Below are 24,141 nucleotides of genomic sequence, written 5' to 3'. Positions count from 1 at the left end.
TTAAATTTTTATTTAATAGTAAAAATGTATTGTGATCTTTTCTTATTGGGTACTTAGTCTTTGAGCTTAATGTCTTTGCTTTAACGAGCATCGCGCCGGCGGACAGCACAAAGAAACGTACAAATATATTTTTAATGCTTACTTTTTGTCTTGGTGATTAATGTGCCGCATCCTTTCAAGGCGCTAGCGCAGGGACAAATTGGGCCACCACAATTCCGCCTTAATAAATCTTTTACATAGATATAAATATTTTTGAATTTTGTTTTGGCCAGGCCAGAGGAAAATTAAAAAAATATTGGTGTTGAATTTTTCAATAAATTATACTCTCTCTAAAAAAAAGAAAAAATACTTAACAATATCTATTTAGCATATTATAAAAATATATATTTACAGAGAAAAAAGTTAAAATATTTTTATTGTGTTTTATTAAAATACATTTCGTATTATATTGTATATTAGATAGTCTTTAAACTTAATTAAATAGTCATTTTTAGCAAAGTAAATAGCAATATTTTTCACATTTCATACTTGAATAATAACATTATTTTAATAATTTGTCATCGAATATGTAAAAATAAAGAGCATATAGGTACAATTAAAAAAAATTTACACTTTATTTACTTTTTATGATTATAAAAACGTAAAAATTTTATAGTAAATTAATAAAATATATACATAGGTACTGTTAATTATAATGTTAAAATCTTTATATTCATGAAAAATGTTTTACAAAACTTATTCTTTTGTTTTAATTTTTATGTGTTTTTTTCTTGAAGATATTTTAGCTAATATACTTTTCAGTCACAAAGTAATTTATATAAAGTTTATTTAACTATATTTAATTCAATAATTTAGTCAAGATACATTTTATTTAACTTTTAAGTATTATCTGGTAATAAAAAATATATAACACTTTCTTAGAATTAAGAAAGTCATATTATTTTCTTCTTTGCATGTACTTCATTATTAAAATGAATAATATTCATATTTACTGCAGTTATTAATACCAAATTTTTATTGCACTATCAAATATGTCTTTTTTCATTTAGGATGGAATACCATATTATTATGTAAAAAAGGATGTAAGTTTCAATCATTATTAAAATTAGTACCACTACATTTTATGAATTAAACTTTTTTTTTAAATGAAAATCAATATTATTTATATTCAATGATTATATAATAACTTACGCAGATACTAAATTGTGTTTATAGAGCTTTGATAACACTTAGGTTATGTTTTCATTTTGCTATTTTAATTAAAACATTCTGTCACAATTTTTTTTTTTATTATAGAGTACTGAAGAATTTGGAAATCTTCATATGGTGAGAAATTATTTTATGTAGACAAAGTAATCGGTTTTAAAAATAGGGTAACACGGGATTATAATGTGCAATTCATTGTTAAGTAAGCCTAATCAAACCCAACCCAAGGCAACGTAAAGTAGCAATTTTTGACTCAAATCGAAAAAACAATTACGATTAAAATGTTCATTACGATAAAACATATCATTACTAAATGCCTTAAATACGAAATTGAACAGACCGAACAAAATATTCTTTCAAGCCTCTACATATCACTCGACCCCAACCCAAAACAAACCGAATTAATCTTAAATTGTCACAAAAAAAAAGTGATGATTTTAATAAATATTTCTAGATAATATTGTTATCTTAACTGTAAATGTATACTTGATTAGAATAATGTACTGTAAAATTTATAACAAAAAAATTTTTTTAGAAACTTATTTAGTGTAATATTGCTCATATACTTTGTAGAAACAAGTGCACATAAATAAATCAAACATAACGTCGTAGAAAAATGTGCAAATTATTTATAAAAATATTATAATAGTAAAAATGTAAAGAAATAATTTAATATTGTTCTTCATTCTGTTTTGAGAGACTGTATGTAATTTTTGAAACGCAAAAAAGGGGGCGGATCAAGTGACAATAATAAAAAAATACTTTAACTAAAATCTGTTAGTTTCCAAAAAGTATACTAAGAAGTTAATAATTAAATAAAAATTTACAAATAAATTTCTGCTTTTAGTATGAGTTTTCCTTTAAGTGCATACCATTCTCCCGTGTTCCTCTATAATTATATAAAGTTTGATTAAAATACCACCAATTTTGAATATATTTTATGAAATTATTAGAAATTCAATATAAAGTTCTAAAACGTATCATCGTGTTTAATAAATATTCTACAATAATTCCATAAATGTTCCATAATAAATAAATATTCCATAAATATATAACGTTTTAGTGTGTATGTCTCAATTACTTGGACGACCACTCGCAGAGTTAAAATCTCATCTTTGTTGGTTCAGTAAGTGAAATGAATAAAGTTGAGTGAAGTAAATTAAAAGAAAGATATAAATGATAGAAAAATAAAGTGACTTTTATATATTAATATAGAATTTATTGTCATCATCAATTGATGAATATCAATAATGCCTCGAGTATGGACAGTTATCAAAGATAGGTGGGATTTAGTCACCTCGTGTGTCCAGAGTTGTATGGTGGCTATCAATCAATGATTTAACTCTGCCGCTGTGTGTATTAGTCTTCCTTCCTTCAACAAATGAATCATAGTGTCTATAGTTTTTTGCGTCGGGCTTAACTATAACACGTCATGGATTGAAAATTGGTCACTGCTTGGTATCANTAACACCTCATGAATTGAAGATTGGTCACTGCTTTGTATCGTTTATTATTATATTTACAATTTATGCGGTTGACGCACTGGAGAATTATCATTGTGGCACTAAGGAGCGCTAGGTCAGACTAAACGTTTTTATGATTGTATAAATCTTAGCTGTTAAGAATAATTTGTGTGACATTTTTATACTATATTTTACTACAATGTTTAAATTACTAACATAAATTGAGCTATAAATTATTAGTATTATTGCATTGGCTAATAGCAAAAGAAAACAAAGTATAGTCCACTATATTTTCATTTGAATTTTATTTAAATTGTTTTTTTTTACATGAAAATGAATAATCTGACCTGGCGCTTCTTAGTACCTAAATGATTAGTGTTTCAATGCGTCAACCGCAAAAATAGCAATTATATAGTAATTGATAATATCGGACAGTACCCAATATTTAGTCCTATACGTATTACAGTCAGGACCGACGCAAAGATTACGTTTAAATTACTATTCATACAGTCTTCTAGCTAAGATAAAAGATAATAATATTTTTATCTAGATAAAAAATACCCAACACTGCTACCCAGATTATCATTTCTGTTTATAACCAAACTTAATAATTAAATTTATAAATTTTATTTCAGACTTTTGTAAATGTGAACAAAATTTTTGCAGAAATTTGTACGAATCGTGTAAGTCTTGATCATAAATGTGCTCAATAAAAAAGTTTAGAGATCAGCCCTTCCAAAAAAATGTAAAATTTACTTGTTTAAGTACATTTTTGTTTTATTGGGGATAGGGTGGCAATATATTTTTTACTTGTAAAATTTCTGTATGAAAAATTCTTGAGCTAATATTGTTATATAATAATAATAGTAATAAATAAAGTACTCTAAATATTTATTGTATGTATTTTTAGTAAAAAATTTAAAAAAACACTTACATTTTATTATTTTTTAGAAAAATTTTTTTAGATGTTATGATGAAGGAAAAGAAAAAATTCTTAAATTTGTATGTTACTTTTATTATATGAGTGTATATTTAATCACATGATTTTTTACATATATAAAGCACGTAATGGTAAAAAATATTTACAAAGTAATTTTTTTATAATTGACCACTTAATTAACCAAAAAATAAATATAATATTGATAATTCTACTTTTAAACTCTCTTAGTTATGTGTTTAAGTCAAAAGAATTTTTTGTGTTCATCCTCTATAATTTATAAGAATATCAACTTTATTATTCAACATTTATTTTTATTTATTAAAATATGTATGTCTTGGTGGAAGGAGGATTTCACCTCCATTCATTACTTTAAATTATTGTAAAAAGAAAGTTAACACTCTTATAAAGTATAAGGGATAAACATTAAAAATACTTTATCATTGGTAAATTGACTAAAACACGGAGCTAAAAGAAATGACAAGTAAATTTCTGAATATCATATATTTATGTAGTCTGTTTTTATTATTGGCTAATTAAGTGGTTAATAATGAAAGAATCACATTATAGAAAATATTAATTTTACAAAAAACATTATGATATATCGTATAGTACAACAGCAATGTAGATAAATAAAAATAATAATTAAAATTGTATAATAAATGGTTATTGGCAATAAAAAAACAATTAAACCCAACCCAACCACACGTTGTTATCCAAGTTCATAAACTAAAAACATACGTGAATAAGCAATAAGGTTAACAAACTTTATGAGCGACGAATACTATACCTATGTATTGCAGAAACAGTATTTTTTATAGATGCCAATTTATAGATCACTGTTAGTAACAATCTCGGATTAATAGTCAATAAATTCAAGCTTTCACATAATGATAATGTTCGATATAGATGGTTTAGATTAATCGCAACATTTAAATAGATATAANTTCACATAATGATAATGTTCGATATAGATGATTTAGAATAAACGCAACATTGAAACAGATATACCTGGTCCACATAAAAATTAAATTAAATTGAAATTTTTTTAGCCCATTTAAATCCATATCGAAAATGTAACATTATCAAAATTTAATATCGATATCGAATTTTTACCAAAAAAAAACTACTGACATCGAAATTATTCGGAATTTGATATCTGTTGTCTATCAATATTATTCATAGAAAATTCAAGTATACAAGTATATTTGAACTAAAAAATAGATTTCCATGATAAAAGTGTGATAAAAATTCAAATTTCCCAATCAAAAAAAGTTTTGCAACTTCATAGAAATTTTTAATTGGATTAAATGTTAACTTTATCATGTTTAAAAACAAAAATCAGGTATATTTAAATAAAACTTTTAAAAAGGGTGGAGCAAAGATTTCAGAATGTAAAACACAGAATGAATGAACGCAGTGCCCGTTGATACTCATGCGGGTTCGTTAACGTTCGTTGTTTTATATTGTCTCAAGTCAAGTTATGTCGAGGAAAAGGAATAAGATGGACTGTATGAATGAATATAGAATGAATTTTCAATAGCATAACAATAAATAACAATAAATATAGTTTAAAAAAACTAAAAAACACGCTTTTAAAGTACATCGAACTAAAAAGTTAAAAATAATTTTTAAAATTAACTTAAAACAATAATGAACGAAAAATACTAGTATTATTGTGAAAAAAAGCGTCAGGCGCTCAATATACAAAAAATATGGCATAAAGCACCCACGCTTTTTTTCACAATAATACTAGTATTTTTCGTTCATTATTGTTTTAAGTTAATTTTAAAAATTATTTTTAACTTTTTAGTTCGATGTGCTTTAAAAGCGTGTTTTTTAGTTTTTTTAAACTATATTTATTTTTCACTTTTTAGTTTCATGTTATGATAGTAGTTAATATCAATATCATGGTTGTAACGGGTAACGGGAAATAAGGGTTCGATTCCGGAGAGGGAGTCTAAGAAACGGCTACCACATCCAAGGAAAGCAGCAGGCGCGTAACGTGGAGGTAGTGACGAAAAATAACGATACGAGAATCATCCTCCGTAATCGGAATGAATACACTACATATCTCTTAATGAGAATAAAGTGTATTAATATATAAGTTTTAATAGTAATTAGAATATATATATATTTAAAGGGACTTAAGTACGGAAACGTATCATGCATGAGGTATAGCCGTGTTTATGTGGGCGGGCATGGCGGAGGGAACATTATACACGAGGCATATACGGCAGCAGAGGCGTCGGCTGTAGGAATATATAAATGAATATTAACATATACATATAAATATATATATATATATATATTAATATTAGCGGTGGCGGTAGGAATATATAATCTTCGCATAATATCGCGGCACTTTTGCTGGCGTCGAAGACGCGATGTCCGGCGTGATCCTCGGGCGTCAATAGGTTAGCAGCGTAGATGACGACGGTGCGCGAGTGCGGATCAGTTTGTTGACGATGTTATTTTAACAATGGGAAGAAGACTACGGTATAGCGGCGGGACGTCGTCGGCCGTGCGGCACTTGCTGGACTTTGCACCGCGGCGTAAAACGACGCGGGGCTGTGTCAATTACAATAAAAATTTGTTATATATCTATATATAATTGATGATAAGCGCGTGTCTACGGGTTGGAAAATATTGTTCTCTACGAGTGGTGAGCGGGGTGGGGCGAATGCGTTACAACAGTATAGTCTCAAGGTCATACACGACGGGATACGCGACATAATAACACGTGCCGCGTGGAGTTACAAACTTACAAACGACAAACAACAAACGACAAACAACAAACGACAAACAACAAACAACATACACGTGAAACTAATATAAGCGTGTTAAAAATACCAATGTGGATAGGATTTTTTCAAAATTTAATTAAAAAAAGTTCTACTTTTAATAAGTATGTTTAAAAAAAAAGTATGTCGGATAAAAGTATTTTATATAAAGTTTTTTGAAATAAAAATGTGTGTTGATTTATACATTTTTCAATAACTTATAGCAATTTAAAGTTGAAAACATGGTATCGAAAATCGAAAATTTTTAACACAAAAATAGCATGTTTTAAACGACGGCTGACATTTTTACGTGAACGATAAATTTAATAAAGCTTATTTTAACATATGTTTGAAACTCGAGGTATTTCCGGAACATTTTCAGAACTTATGTTTAAAAAGTTAAACTTTTGTGCAGAAGTTGCTATTTTGAATATCCTCCTGTGGGCAGACAAAGGGTTAGATTAAAAAAAAATTATATCAAATAAAAGGGAAATACTTAAGGTCTCAATATAAAAATATATTATTTTGATTTGTTCGTTTTTAAAAAAGTTATGGTAGTTCTAAAAAAAAAATGTCAAAATTTACCAATCTTAAATTGTTTATTTTTGGGGGTTTTCATCCATTTACGGGGAACGAGGACAATTTTTTCAATTTCTAAAGGCAAGGTCTTCACCTAAATACGATTTGTGAACTTTTGACGTATCGTTGAAAGAAATCAGTCCAGTGAGAGCTGAGAAAAAGTGACGACAGACATAAAAAAACACAACATAGTAAAATTAATACCTTCTCAGCTTCGCATCAAAACTAAAAAAAAGATTCAATTATGATTTTGAGTTATCCATATCATAAAATATATATATATTTTTTAATTACTGTTATTTATATTTTAAGACGTTTGAAGAAGATTGTATCGTATTAGAGCACAAATTAGCATTATATTATTTCCCATACGACAGTATGTATAGATCATGTTAAATAAAATCCGTGTGTCACTTGTTAAATCATATAACTGTATTATCAAAACAACACAGAAATTCATTTTAATACCTTTGAAAAAATTAACAAATTATGAAAACATATTATTTACAGAAAATGGTGTTAAAAAATTGGAATCATTTATAGAAGAGTTAGACGACAATGTTGAATTCAAAGTACTTAAAATGCATGTGAGTTTATTAATAATAATAAGTTTCTGATAATTACGTATACTTGACTTTAAATTTCAAACTTTCACAAGTAAAATTTAATTTAAAATAAATGCAGAACTCATCAACGAATACATAGAAATGTAAATACAAATCAAAATTAATGATTTTTTTCCAATAAAATGTATTTAAAAATTGACACCTAAAATAACTTAAATTATACATTGCGAAATTATATCTCATAGATATTGAATGGTCAATTTATATATATATATATATATATATATATATATGTGTGTGTGTGTGTGTATGTGTTAAGTAAATAAAACAGAAAATGGTATAAAAATTCCTACACGAATAAAAGGAATTTTTTAGTTTATTAATATTTCATTTAATAACTGTTGAATCGTTAATTTTTATGTTTATAAAACCATTATTTTCTAAACCTTTTTAATATTCATATTCGTTATTATTAAAAAAAATAATGAAGACGGGTATAAAACCGGAATACCATGTAAAGCACGTTTTTATTAGAAATAAGTTTTGTACTTTATCTAAAATGAGTTTTTAATGTAGCAATACTACTGATTAGAAACGTGTAAGGATGAGAATCTCTCGCCCGTGTCACATTACAATAGTAATAGACTTGGTTAAGAAGCAGTGTGGAAAAGTAGAACAAATTTTTTTTATACATAAACCGCTCACAAAAAAATTGGACGTGATATTTTTGTTGTAAATGTCAATGGATGCAAAAACATTAGGTATATTGAAGTCTGAAATTTGATGATTTTAATTTTTTGGATGTGTATTCATTTGGTATTTTTCGTAATATTTTTTTAACACATAAACGTGACTGCTTCAATAAGTTTTGATCATTACCATATAATAGCTCTATATTAATAATTCACAGATTTACTAACAGGTCGAATTCGAAAAGTAATATTTCAAAAGGTTTTTTTTTAAATAATAAAGTGCATTAAGTGTAATTTAATGTATTTTTTAATATATTTGGACGTGAAAGTTATAAATAAAATATATAATGAACAAATTAATTGCATCAAAACGTTATGTTGTCCCATTATTAAATGTTTATGCTTAAAACACTTTAAAAAAATTACACTCTTTATAAAAATGTCCGAATTTTCACATACATTTGGAAGTTTTTAACGCGTAAAATTTAAGGGAAAATTTTGATAAATAGTAATAAAATCAGGACTTGAATCAAAATTATTTATTTTATTTAACGTCATAACAATTAAAAGGTTAACAACATTATTACATTATACATTTTAGACAATTAAAACGTTATGGATTTATAATGATTTCCGTATGCGATAACATTATGATATTGTTTATCTTGTTAGGAATTAATCTATCATTTATCGCATGTAAGAAATTCCTTCACATGGTTTTTACGTCGAGAAACACTAACTTACTTGTAATTATATTTTCCCTAAATTCATTGTACTTTGCAAGTTATAACAAATCATCAATATTTTCGTTTTGTTTTATTTCGTTTATTTTGAATTTTTGTATTCTCAGGTAGAAATTAAAAAAAACTATGTTATAAAAAAATTAATTTAAAAAAAATGCTATCTTTTTTAATTGTTGTTATAATCGTTATAATTCGTTAATCAATACAAATATTTTTTACGTTTTATGATTACAATTATCTTTTGTTAGTTATAATTTTTGAATCATTACGATTTAAACGTTTTGAAAACGGACTGAAGCCTTTGATAATAATGTCAAATTTGTGTGCTAATTTTGATAATTTATGTCAAAAGTACACTACTTGTGTGTAAAATGACCGTGTATATTAATAATATCATTCTGACGTGTGTTAACTTTTGAATCATTTTTTACAGTGTATTTATGAAAAGTACAAAACATTATATTTTAATTAGAATTTTGATTATTAATTTATTTATTAGTTTTAATTTTACAAATAGTATAAGAAAATCACATATACTTACATAGAAAAACTTTTAATGCATAATAAATTTAATGATTCTGTGTTCAATATTTCTTTTAGAATTTTAGTTATAAGTATAAAGAAAACATTTTTTGGAATTATTAAATTATATTACCTAATATTTTTCTGTATTGTCATTAAATAACAAATTTTGTTATTTAATGTGGCCGACTTCAAGTAGTTGGGATTAAGGCGAGGAAAAAGAAGATACTTCTGTTGTTACAAACAGATTATTCATTAAATAAATTAATATTTCATGACCTACTAGTCTATCCATTCATCACCAAAGTTTCTCTGGCCCAATAAGTGATAGGTCGCGTATAGGGTGACATTGTTCCTTATAAAAAACTCGTAAAATCAGTTAATATTTGTTTTTAGTCTAAAATGAGACATCTACATGTTTTTTTTTATTTAATTTTTACTTTCTAGTTATAAGCTAATTCGTACAACAAAAAAAATAACAAAATGAATCAAATTAACTTTGGCTGCCGTAAATATTTTATGACAGACCCTAAAATATAGATTTTCAAAATGTACTATTAGATATAAATTTTAAATTTATTTTTTACAGAAGAGTTATATTGCTAATGATACAAGTTTGGTAAATGATTCGATTTATGATGAAGAAATAAAAGTTCAACTAGGAAATATCCAAAACTCGTCTTTATGGAATTATGTCAAAAAGGATCTCGTTAAATTGGAATCTAATGAAAATTCTTATACAACACTTGAAGATTTTATTAACAATTCAATAACATACGGAAAAACTCTTCAATTTGTAATTAAACACGCGGTAGAAAAAATTATCTATGATCGAACTACAAAATATGCGCTTTTGCTAGTTACATATGCCTATGAGGCTCAATTAATTAATTTTTTCCCACAATATTATTGGGAAACATTTTTAAAAGTTTGTGAAAAATTAAGAATAGCTCAATTTACTTTCATGGATTACGATGAGTTAAGTAGCTATTTGGAGTATTTGAATCGTGAAAAACATGATGAAAAGAGAAGAATGTATAAATTAAAAGTACTGATAAAGGAATTCGCAAGCCATTTCTTTACACCCGAAGAATTGACAGAATATAATTTTGAAGTGTCTAAAGATTCAAAATCCAATGATTCAAATACACATATATTACCACAAGATGTAATTAATATATTATTTAATGGATTTCCCGAACCTCACGGAGATGTCAAGTCGTACGATTTTCATCTTATACCAAAATCACTAGATGAAATAATGGAAAAGTTAGAGATTATTTTTAGCTTAATTCACGCAGAATATAATTTAATTCTGAAAATAGAATATAATAATGTTTGATAAGTACAATACGTAGAGTATACTGATATTCGTATATGTATATTTTTCCACTAAAAACTTTTATAATAATTTAAGCAGAATAAAAAAAAGAATAGAAAAAACACACTAATATTTTTTTAATTAAATAATTAATTTAGATAATTTATAAAATAAATCATTTTTTAAAGAAATTAATTTATTAACAAATTGATATGAAATATTATATATGATAAATATTTGGTGTATTTTCGAGGTAAAATTAATGCTCCCAAATAATTGTACAACCTATCAACTTAAAATAAAAACAATAATCTATTATTTTATTTATGTTTTTTTTATCTATGAAAGGTTATAGTTCTATTTTTTGGAATTTTTATAAAAAAAAATGAATTGTATATTACTGTAATAACCAAAAATTAAACAAAATAATATATAAAATGGGGAAAATAGAATAGTGAGTGGGTTGGATTGATTTATAGGGGTCTCGGTATGAGACTTTTATATATTCTAGCCTTAATAATTTAAACGACTCAACAAATATTACCTCATTCTATTTTTGTTTATTACGTGAAAATTTAAGGAGTAAAACATGCAAATAATCATTTATACTTACCTACATTTCTTTCATAGTTGTCTAAATTAATTCGATTAAAGAGATTTATATGTATATTAGATGTTAATCATCAATATGGGCTTTTATTACCTCGACAATAAAAGTCGTTTATAAAATACGCACTTAAAAGGATTCTATACAATGGGGCCTGCGTCTATTATGATTTATTAATTTTTTTATGCTTCTCAAACTCTTTGCATATTATACTAGGTTTTTACAAATAATATTTTCGAAAAATTCCCTATAGTCGATATGGATATTTTTAAAACTCACTCTGAACTTCTCAAAACAAAATTATAAGAATATGTTTATCTAAGTAAAATTAAAACTATATTAAAAATATTATTAATTTAAAAAAACTAAAAAATATTAAAAATATTAAACTCAAAAGCCACAAAAAAATTAATGAAAAGTCGCGGATACGTATTTCGGAAACAATGTTACCATTATCAACGCTAAACACATACTGACACCCCGACTAGAAAAAACTCCCTTATATACCCCTAGTGACCTTATCACCTAGTGACGTTATCACTAAGTAATATTATCACATTTTGCCAGTTTACACAAGTTTAATAATGAATTTTTCAGTGGGCCAAGATCCCAATTAATTAAATTGTTTTTATTTTTAAACATTTCTATTGCTTCTCTGATATTAAGTTCTTTGTAATTATTTACGTTTTTAATTAGTTTTATGGTTTTAATAGAGTGATTATGTGTCAATAAATGTTCAGCCACTGGAGATTTCTCAATTTCTTGATTTTTAATATTTCTTAAGTGCTCTTTAAACCTGACCCCTATATTTCTTTTTGTTTGTCCTACGTAACATTTATTACAACTTTCACATTGTATTTTATAAATGCCTGATTTCCCCCCTTCATCTACCTTATCTTTAGGGTTACCTAATAAATCTCTTAAATTATTACTCTTAGATGTTACCAAAGTAATACCAAAATTCTTAAATATTTTAGTTAATCCATTTGAGATGCCCGGATAAAATAAAATTGGTGATCTAATTACTTTTTGTTCCCCCTCGCTGGAGAGTGTACTAGCTGCCCTCCTTTCTTTTTTCCACTTTTGTTTTCGGACTAATTTCAAAATTATGTTTTCGTTATACCCATTAAATTTAGCTATTTCTTTTATAACCACCAATTCTTTATCATAATCTATTTTATTCATCGGAATATTAATTAATCTGTAAACCATACTATTAAAAGCTGACAATTTGTGTTGCCAGGTGTGGTTCGATGTGTTCGGAATGTATCTGAACGTGTGTGTGTTTTTCCGATAAATTTCAAAATTTAGTTCCCCCTCTGTTCTTTTAACTAATAAATCCAAAAAAGGCAATTTTCCCTCTATTTCTTGTTCATATGTAAATTTAATCGATGGGTAAAAAGAATTTAAATGTTGTATGAAAACCCCCATATTAAAATCTTTATTTATAACTGCAAAAATATCATCGACATACCTAACCCAAATTTTTGGAAAATCACCATAAGTGTATTTTAAATTTGTTTCAAACCTACTCATAAAAAGTTCTGCTAAAAATGGTGATAGCGGATTTCCCATTGCTGTGCCCTCAGTTTGCTCATAAAATTTATTTTGAAACTGAAAAACATTTTGACTCATACATAACTTTGTTAAATTAATAAGCTCATTTATTTTATCCTGTTCAATGTTTTGGTCCTTTAGCCAGTCTTTAAGAAAATCAATTGTTATATTTATTGGAATATTCGGAAATAAGGCAACTACGTCAAAAGAAATTAACCTGTCATTATTTTGAATGGTATAACTAGATAATTGTTTAACTAAATCAATATTATTTTTAACTGAAAAACTATCGAATTTTTTGAAAGATGAAAATACCCTTACTAGGTGTTTAGCCAAATTGTAAGTCGGAGCATTAATATTCGACACAATAGGTCTCATAGTACTTCCTGGCTTATGTATTTTTGGCAAAGCATATAGTTTAGGTATTTGAGGGTTTGAAATTTTAATGAAAAACCTGAACTTTTCTTCGATTATTAATTTTGAACTATTTATGACGTTTGTAGCCTCCCTTATCATTTTACTTAATGGATTCTTTTTAATTTCTTTATAAGGACCCTCTTGAATCATTCTTGATACTCTTTCATAATAATCTTCTTTTTTTAATATTACAACAGAATTCCCCTTATCTGCCTTTAAATAAAAACAGTTTTTATTTTTTAAGTCTTTTATGAGTCGTGAATGTTTTTCATTTTTTCCTAAACCCCCTTTATTTATAACAGAATTTTTTTGTAGAAAATTTAAACACTCCCTTCTTGCTAAGTCTTGATTATTAAAATCAACACTTTTAACCCCCATTTCAATTCCTACTAGTAGATCTTCCATTGGAAATTTTTTTGGTAAAAAACTTGTTTTAAGACCCAACTTAAGTATTTCAGTTTCTTCAACGGAAAAAACAATGTTTGTGTAATTTTTAACTAAATCGTCCCCCCAGTTTTTAGAAAATGAAACTACCGGACTCTTATTAAAATTATCTATTTGACCCTTATTTTTGTATTCTGAAAGTAAATTTTGAAATTTTTTATTTAACTTTTCTTTTTTTGTTTTAAATTTATGTTCAACCACTTGGTACATCTTCAGCTCGAAGATGTCCCACTGTGATTGACTCAAAAAATTAGAAAGTTTTAAATGTAATTGATAAGCCCCCATTTCTAATCTACTTCTATTGCGATAATGATTTATTATTTCTAACTTAAGAAACTTTATTATATATGTTTATCTATATTCAAAATATAATCTACAAGTGTAGTATCACATTTTAATACATGTAATAATTAATACTTATATTTAATAAAATATATCACCAAATCAGTGTTTCCCCGTGGATAAGATGAATAATAAAATAATACCCCTACACAAGATTTAACCACCCTCTTACGCATTCCATAAAACACCTACGTAAAAGATTCTATCACATTTACCAATCAAATACAGCAAAAAATATTTCAAGAATCTCACCAGAGATCGCTAAACCAGTTTTGCGGGCTATAAAAAGGTCATTTTTCCCCAAATTCGGGTGCTTGGTTCTCTTACAGTGGTTATGTACGATTTTTGAACATCCCTCTAGCGGATACTGGGACGCCTTGCCATTCTATCTCTGCATCTCTACGGCTCTCTGGAATTCTCAACCAAAATACAAAAGTGAATGTGCGTGAGTTTATGTTTCATTCTAGTTACAATTCTATATAAAATCTGCACTATTTTTACCCTCTGTCGTAATTACTGAAAATATTATACATCTTATTTTCGGTAGAATACTCTTGGTGATATAAATATTCTAACACATATAAAACATTGATGTTTATTTATTTCTTTTTATTTACATTTATATATATATATATATTAGGGTGGTCTAAAAGTGACAAAAAAAAAAATTTTTTTTTTAAGTTATACTCCTACACTTGAAAATTGTTCTACCTGGTTTTATATACAATTCTCAAGAAAAAAAAAACACTAAAAATTAATTTTTGAGCCATCCCAAGCTATTTGAAAATTTTTAACTTAAAAAAAAAATAAAATAATAATGAAAACTATTTTATGTATACGTTCTTATATTTTTTTATCAATAAGTCAAGCTATATTATATAAATCATTTTTAACATTTCTAATTTTACTTACTAAAGAATTAAAAAATTATATAAAAGTTGAATTGCTTTTTTTTAAAGTTTGTTTGCTGCAATCAGGGTAAATCTTCCGATGCTCAGAAACTACTTGTAAGAGAAACTGAAGTTGATCCTCATCATGGGTAATTTTGCGATTAAGGTCTTGGATCAATGAAACTCCTCTTTCTGCCACGTCATTGGTAACTCGAAGATTCTTAAAAACTTCCTCTGCTTTTAAGTAGCTTTTAGACTTTTTGTGTTACCTTCAGCGACAACAGGCCCTGATAACCGAATGTTAGTACGATTTCGATCTTCTTGGTCTAAAATTGATCATTCTGCATACGTTATAGCAAACTTGGCTATTATTCAAAGGATTACAGAGAATATACGACATGAACTAGTTAATTTTTGCCAAGAAATGCTTAAAATAAAACAAGTAAGAGATGATTATCGTGAGATGCTGGAATTATCAGTTATATTTCTTGGTGAAGAACCCACCAGAGGAATAAAATTTATGACTCCAGGTGCTACTAGTCATTCACGTTGGATGTCAAAAGTAATTTACTGTTTAAAAATATTTATGTTTAGTGAACAATTTCATCTAAGTACCAAAGAAAAAAGGGGCCTCGAGGAAATATGTGTTTTCATTGTAACCGTCCATTTAAAAAATTGGTTCACTGCAACTTTGGCGGCATGTGCTCCAAATAATGACTTGCAACTGATAAAGACCTTAATAAAATATGATAATCCACATATTTCAAAAGCCACTGTAAAAAAAATGATGGGTCATTTATGGTATTTGTCAGATGAGTTAGTTGGTCTTTGTCTGTTCGACAAAAATGTCCCTGTTGAAACCAAATGTAAGATAATTTACGCCATAAATAATAACCCCTCTCCAGAAGTTCCCAATGTAAGACCGAAAATTGACCAACACGATGTAGAAAATTTACAGCTTCATGATTTAGCTAACAAAAATACAATACAAATTTTCACAGAATTTGGTGTCGATGAATTTTTGAAAAATGACGTGGTAAACTGGACCGAGTCTAAAAGCTACTTAAAAGCAGAGGAAGTTTTTAAGAATCTTCGAGATACCAATGTCGTGGCAGAAAGAGGAGTTTCATTGATCCAAGACCTTAATCGCAAAATTACCCATGATGAGGATCAACTTCAGTTTCTCTTACAAGTAGTTTCTGAGCATCGGAAGATTTACCCTGATTGCAGCAAACAAACTTTAAAAAAAAGCAATTCAACTTTTATATAATTTTTTAATTCTTTAGTAAGTAAAATTAGAAATGTTAAAAATGATTTATATAATATAGCTTGACTTATTGATAAAAAAATATAAGAACGTATACATAAAATAGTTTTCATTATTATTTTATTTTTTTTTTAAGTTAAAAATTTTCAAATAGCTTGGGATGGCTCAAAAATTAATTTTTAGTGTTTTTTTTTCTTGAGAATTGTATATAAAACCAGGTAGAACAATTTTCAACTGTAGGAGTATAACTTAAAAAAAAAATTTTTTTTTGTCACTTTTAGACCACCCTAATATATATATAAGCATATTCTAAGGTATTTAATTTGATTGAATTGTATCTATTACTTTTTGAAGGGCAACAGCCTGGCTGGACAGAGTACTAGTACAATAATATCATAATTCGAATTTTAGTTAATCATAAGATTTCTTCAAAGTGTCTCTCCATTTATCGACCAGCCAGTCTGATCTCTGGCACAGTGCGGGCAATCGGAGTGTAGGACACTAACATAACTTATCGTGCATAAATCTATAGTACAGTCGCATCTAACCTAGGTTGTCCTACAGGTGATTGAAAAGACGTAGGCCACATATCATAAGGTTCTTTGCATAAAGACAAAGATATTATTTGAGATCTCGCGTTGGTATATCCAGCTACAAAATACAAATAAATCAGAGTCGAAATATTGTACTAAAAACTAACATTATACTAATATATATTTATAACTAATATTATACTAAACAACTAAAAAGTGTCTCTCCACTTATCGACTAGCTAGTCTGATCTCAGCTACAGTGCAGGCAATCGGAGTGTAGGACACTAGTATAATCTATTGTGCAAAGAACCGAAATTGAGCTCGCATCTACCCTAGATCACTCTTTGGACGACTGAAAAGACGTAGTTAATTAATAGTTTGTTGCACAGGACAGTTATGTTATTTAGAAGTTCTTTATTTGTTTTATAAATTATTAAATAACAAATATATTAAGGTAAAACACCATATACAAGGTTAAGGACTATACTACATAAATATACAAAAGGTTTTTACAAAAAAAACAGAGTTATAATAAACTTAGATTTCACCTTGGGTAGATTTGGTATAGAATTGTACTAGAAAAGTAGTTACACGCGAGTTAATAATAATATAAACCGTATAAATATAATTGCATACATTAATGCGTATACGTATATATCGAAAATTGTTACATCAACAACATCATTCATCTCAAGAGAATATCTGCCTTATCAGGATAGTCAGAGGCAAGTGAAACATTTGTTTATATAATAAGTCTATAATAGATCCTTTACTGAATAATTTTTAGTAATAAACAATTAGAACAAGATAGGTCATTGAGAATAAACTAAAACATTTTTATAAAAAATAAGATACTTGTGACTCGCCGGAAATTAGTGTACGCATTTCTGTGCAGGAGCTAGGTAATGACCCTTCTTTGTAATTCCATCTTATTCATTCATTAGACGTCTTTACGCAAGCATACATACCCCGAGGTCCCTTTCTATTTCATTTTATTGTAGTCACTGCCGGGTATCTATAGACACTTTTACTTTCCATTGGTGCCCATCCTTTTTACACTACGCCCGCTACGATTATTATTTCCTTATTAGCCACCTGTGTTACATTTCTTTACATTTCTTCCCTTTCACACCCCGTACACCAAACACACTTAACAACATTCCTTTGCCGCCACATACCTACCCTTTTTACTTTTTCTTTTTGTTTATTACACAAGATTGTGGTGGTCCAGCGTTTCTTATTATAAATCTTTGGCCGGCGCGGACACAGTTAATATCATTAATACATAATAAATATTACTACAATATTACACCACTTGATGTCTTTTAAGTGTATTGGTTACCAAAATGGCAGGACATTCCCGTAAAACTGCATCACATTTAAGGCTGATTACGAATGAAGGATACAAAAATATTTGAAACTATTAAAAATAATTAAATATTAATTTTTTGTAAGAATTTTTAGGTAAAAATAAATAAGACATATTGTTGGATAAATATTTTTAATCATCTAAAAATAATGTTCACCATTTAGAGTAATATGAGAAAAAATAAACCAAGTTATGGGGGCAAAGTATTTAATTAAACCAACACAGATTCCACGTAAAAGAATATTGACAAAAAGTTTACCAGCAAGCAAATCTCAGTCCTTCGCAATACACAGAATCCGCGGCCTGCGCCACTTTTATCAGCCGTCGCCCAACTTCGTGTATATGGTAGTTTGACTGACTAAACAGCGTGCCATACGCCACGGTACAAAGTCCAGCAAGTACCGTGCGGCCGACGACGACTCACCGCATATACATTGAATTTCTCATCGTAACACCGCCATACAATCGTCGTTTCGTCTGAACTATTTTTCTTGCCTCACCGTAAGACGTATACATCGACTACTGTGTTTATCTTTGTTGCCTAATTATTTATTCGGCCTTTGTTGTTAAATATTTGCGTTCTATATTATCATTATTGTTTCTCCTTTCAGTCAATGTCTCGACGTCATTCAGTGAACCATAAAACTTGTCTACGTTTATTTTGCTCAGCACGTTAATGTCCTCTGTCAGTGATATTTAGTACATGTGCAAAGTAGTAATTATACTATTTTGCTATAATTAATAATTTATGAGCTATTGTGAAAATGCCTTACTGACACCAGTATAATAACACTAAATCAATGACAATTATTTTTTAATCCAAATTTTAAACGAAAACGTTTGATTGGACAAACATTTTTTTAACAATTTTTAATAGTTTCTATGAGTATCATAGTATCATACGCTCACTTTGTATTTTTTGTTTATTTATCAGAAGGTCACTGTGAATGAAATAGAATAGAATACGAAATTACTAATACATTTAAAATAATACTTATTAATACATTATTTTTTAATAGGAATTTTCTAAATTATGCAATTTAGACGAATTCGATGTTTTAATGGTACATTTCTCGAAAAGAAAAATTTTGTCTGAGATAGCAAGTTTTTTTGACCACTTTGGATTTGTAGAGCCTACAAGCGGAATTATTTTTACAGAAATTATGGTTTTTGAAAATAGCGTGGAATGATCAGTTACCTAATGAAATTAAAAACAAATGGTTAGAATACAGAAATAGATTACTAAAATTAAGTTTATTAATTAATTCGTCAAAATAAAATGAATATTATATAAATTCACACATTAGTTGCACCAAGAAATACGGACAGCACAAATCAAAGTTACTTTGCGCGAAATCCAAAGTGGTGCCATTAATGTCAATTAATTTATACCTCACCTTGAATTATTACACAAACATTATTTCCCCGCCTATCTTATAGAATTGTAATGAATGGATAACCACACTGTCTATCAAATAGAATATACTTGTGTCCCATAGAGCACGAGAAATTCAAGAGCTCACTTGTCAACTAGGTTGGTTTTTTATACAGACGCATAACAACCCATAGAATTGATTAGCTCTCGGTTGTGGTGCTGAACAAATAGGATAGATGGAGAAGTGGTGAAATGGTCTTAGTTGGTTAGGTAAAAATATACTTTCTAGATATAGAAATAAAAAAAAAAAATTTAAGTTAATTTTACAAGTATATCTATTGAGAAACTAGTTAAATAAATTTTCATCATCAGATAAAATGGTACGGATAGTAGCCTATTGTATTCAATTTATAAATACAAAAGTAAAAAAATTAGTAGAAAAGATAGGATTATTAATTAACACCGATGAGTTCAACGGTTAGAATACAGAAATGGATTACAAAAGTACATCAAAGTATAGCGAAAAATAATTTGACAAAATAAAACTATTATTAAATAAATTCACAAATTGTGCAAAATTTATAATTTTTAATACCACTAATTTTTTTTATATTGACAAAAAATTTAAAAATGAAGTATGCTTTAAAAAACACTTATGTCATTAGATACAATTCAGACCATGCATTTAAGTTAATATTTTTAATTACAAGTTAAAATGATAATTTATAATTTTTTTTTAATTTTAAACAAATTGGGAAAAAATAGAAATATTAAAATTTGAAATTTATTATGATTTTCCTCATTTATAGGGAACGAAGAAAATGTTTTCAATTTTTGAGGGTAATGTCTTCGAATAGACACGATTTGTAATCTTTTGCTGAATCATTGATAGAAATCGATTCGATGAGAGTTGAGTGAATGTGGTAATAGACAAAAAAAAACGCATAATAGTAAGATAAATACCTTCTCAGCTTCGCATTAAAGCTAAAGAGAAGGTTTTACCAGCCCTTTTTTTAGCTGTAAAGAGAAAAAATACACATAAATGAATACTATATCGTCATTTCATAAGTTATAGAGAATTAAGTGCACATAAATTTGAAAGTTTTGTAATGAGTAGATAAAAATATAATATACATATATATATATATATATATTAATGTCTCACGGTGTGAGAGTATCTGCATTAATTTGTAGTGTAATAGAATCAAGTCCAATTTGAAAAAACTTACGTTCTCTGAAATTAATGTTGAATGATGTAACGTCCAATAACTCAGAGGGTGGATTTGGTGTGTGCCATTTATTCAGTGTTTTTTCGAAGTCATTCTTTTTTATATACGAGGCCGAATAGTCTATGTTAGAAGAGTTTTTGTGAGATGATCATGTTGCTGACTCGATGTTGACGGTATTAAACTGTAAAACTTAAAACATAGTGTTGTTTTCAATGATGGTATTTTGACATGAATAAAGATAATTATATAGAATACTTTGATATATATATATTTATTCATGACATTATGGAAAGGAGGAACCAGTTAAAATGTAATATAAACGTATTTAATACTAGTAGTTTTTACAAAACTGTTATCATATGATCCATATCACATCACGCCTAAATAAACACACAACACAACGCGCAGCCCAAACAACCAGCTGGCTCGTAGTGGTTTGTGATTTACTAAAATTATATATAGGAGACGACCCAAGAAAAGCGCGAATTATTACCACAGATATTGGAAAACTACGCTGCGGTTTTAATGACACGTTGGGACGCACAACGTTTATTGAACACACTATATATTACCACCCGACCACAAAACGCGGACTGACTGCACACTCACTTAACTAGTGCCAGCCCTAGAACAGAAGCTGACACCGTCATCCTACACGGAGGAGACATTTTAAACAACAACAATAACAGCAGCAATAGCACAATAGCGGTAACAACAACAGTAATAGCAGCAACAGCGCAGTAGTGGCAACAATGTCTAAATCAGTAGCGGTGAAATTCATTTAAACCATCCAAAAATTTTGTTCAAATTCAACCCACGTGTTATTCTTATCGACTAAGACATTTCTTAGTACGAAATATCGAATTAGATATCATATTAATAAATACAGAGTGGCCCACCACTCACTGACAACTTAAATAACTTTTGATCCAGTTAATATTTTTAGTTGATTTTTTTTTTAAATATTAGTTATACGTTAGGTCTATAGCTATATCTCAATAATTAATTTTTTTACATTTTATTAAAAATATTAATTATTTTTAAATTTTAAATAAAACGTAGAAAAAAAATCTAAGATAGCTATTTTGTAGAGTAGAATTTAAGAAAAATTTTAGTAAAAAAATATCTTATTAATATTCAGTAGTAAATATTCTGTAGCGTTTTGAAGTTTGTGAAAATTTGAATTTTCATGTATTATTTTACGGTATTAAACATTGAAATACGTATTGAGAAAAGGACAGAAGAAAACGCTATCTTTTCAATATACTTTTGAATGAGAGTGATAAGTAATAATTGCCTTATCTAATTTCTTATCATGGTATTAATGCCAAGTTTGTAATGTATACACATTATCATCATATGTATACACAGTAATCATGAAAATATTTTTTTCTTTTATTGTATTTTTCCTTTAGCTCATTTAATAATTTGTAATAATTTTAACTATGACTTGAAATATGTTATATGAAAGAATTTGTAATTTTATTTTATTTTGAACATTTGTAACTGACATTTATTTTATTGTACTTTGGGCATCATTATTTTATTTAAACTCATTATATAAAATAGAACATCATCGCCTATACTACTTGTCTACCAGTTTTTAATTCCTTTTCCCCTAGAGTTAAGGTCAAAACTTAGTAAATTAAAACAACAAATGTGTCAGTTATATTTAAAATTCCACTATGCTCCGGTCTGGTAGAGCCTCGGCTAGTGGTGAATCCAACTTCGTTTGGGTTTATGTGCTTCATCGGTGATAACCTCACGGTTAGTTATTGATGAACGTCACAATATTTTATGAAAATTTCTTGCATAAAGTTTTTTTTATTCTTAAACTTTTTAGTCTTCTAAACTTAATTCAATAGCAATTTTTTAGAAAGTAAATACCAATAGTTTTCACAATTCATGCATGAGTAATAATATCATTTATATATTTTCGTCATAAAATTTGTAAAAAGTCTATAATAGTACCATTTAAAAAAATTGACACTTATTTCTATAATTTGTTTTTTTATTATTTATGGTTTTTAATAATTTATTTTAAATCCTATAAAAACCCAAAAATTCAATGGAAAATTAATAAAATATATTCAAAGTTAAAAGCCAGTCAATTATATTAATTAAATCTTAATATTCTTAAAAAATGTTTTACAAAACGTATTCTTTTGTTTTAATTTTTATGTGTTGTTCTTATTTTAAAAATGTTATTGCAGATATACTTTTCAGTGACAAAGTAATTTATATAAAATTTATTAAACTATATTTAATTCAAAAATTAGTTAAGATACATTTTATTTAACTTTTATGTATTATCTGGTGATTAAAAAACATATTACACTTCCTTACAATTAAGAAAGTCATACAATTTTCTTCTTCATATGTACTTAATTATTTAAATAAATTATTTTTCATGCTTACTGCAGTTATAAAAACCAAATTTTTATTGCATTTTCAATTCTGTTTTTTTTTTATTTAGGCAGGAAATAAAATTTTTCATATGATAGCTGATGTAAGTTTCATGATTGCTAAAATTAAAAATTTTTTAAATAATATTACTAAAAATCAATATTATTTATATTCAATGATTGTATTACAGCATGTGCAGACTTTAATTGTGCTTATAGTGAATTGATAACACTTGGTTTATATTTCATTTTGCAATTTTTAATAAAACACATCCTGTTACAATTTTTTTTTTTTTTTTTAGAGTACCGAAAAATATGGAAATATTGAAATGGTGAGAAATTATTTTATGTAAACATTATAACTGGTTTTAATAGTGGAGCAACATGGAATAATGATAAGCAAGTCAATTTTAAGCAAGACATTTTATTATTTTAATTCTACGACATGCATTATTGCGTACCCCCCTGGTACTGCCGTTAATTATTACTTAAAGCCTCCATGCCAGCCGTTTACATACAAAAGATAGGTCGTCGGGACAAATTTTTTTTTTTCATTTTATAGTACATAAAATAAGTTTTAATTTAATATATGTTTGAAGGACGCAGTATTTTCGGAACATTTTCAAAAATTAAGTTGAAGAAGTTAATTTTTGTAAAAAAGTTGCTATTTTAAATGCCCCCCAATGAGCAGGTTAAGTGATAGATTTTAAAAAAAGTGATATCAAATGAAAGGGAAATATCTAAGGTTTTAGTATAAAAAAAAATTATGTTGATTTGTTTAATTTTCAAAAAGTTATCGAAGTTTTAAGAAAAAAATGACAAAATTTACCGATTTTTAAATTTGTAATTTTTTTGGATATTTCCCCCATTTTCGGGGAACGAGGGAATTTTTTT

At 27.2% G+C, this 24,141-nt stretch overlaps 2 protein-coding genes across 2 annotated transcripts in view; both read left to right on the top strand.

Annotated features, from left to right (window-relative positions):
• The first annotated feature begins 665 nt into the window (after nucleotides 1-665).
• Nucleotides 666-11,042, top strand: LOC126906595 (uncharacterized). The gene is made up of 8 exons (XM_050687252.1): nucleotides 666-808; nucleotides 1,050-1,082; nucleotides 1,297-1,326; nucleotides 3,305-3,352; nucleotides 3,621-3,671; nucleotides 7,281-7,344; nucleotides 7,479-7,555; nucleotides 10,081-11,042. Exons 1-8 carry the CDS (start codon nucleotides 722-724, stop codon nucleotides 10,831-10,833), a joined length of 1,143 nt encoding a protein of 380 aa, XP_050543209.1. The 5' UTR covers nucleotides 666-721; the 3' UTR covers nucleotides 10,834-11,042.
• An 11,872-nt stretch (nucleotides 11,043-22,914) lies between these two features.
• Nucleotides 22,915-24,141, top strand: part of LOC126908242 (uncharacterized) — an 11,186-nt gene continuing 9,959 nt past the window's right edge. The window contains exons 1-3 of the mRNA XM_050690155.1: nucleotides 22,915-23,075; nucleotides 23,319-23,351; nucleotides 23,550-23,579. Coding sequence (XP_050546112.1) covers nucleotides 22,986-23,075; nucleotides 23,319-23,351; nucleotides 23,550-23,579 — 153 coding nt within the window. The 5' untranslated portion in view covers nucleotides 22,915-22,985. The remainder of the gene's footprint in view (nucleotides 23,076-23,318; nucleotides 23,352-23,549; nucleotides 23,580-24,141) is intronic.

The sequence above is a fragment of the Daktulosphaira vitifoliae genome, unplaced genomic scaffold (genome assembly GCF_025091365.1).
Source record: "Daktulosphaira vitifoliae isolate Bord-2020 unplaced genomic scaffold, ASM2509136v1 Scaffold_5, whole genome shotgun sequence".
Lineage (NCBI taxonomy): Eukaryota > Metazoa > Arthropoda > Insecta > Hemiptera > Phylloxeridae > Daktulosphaira > Daktulosphaira vitifoliae.
The sequence above is the reverse complement of the archived record's forward strand: the minus strand, read 5'-3'. Positions and strand labels throughout refer to the sequence as shown.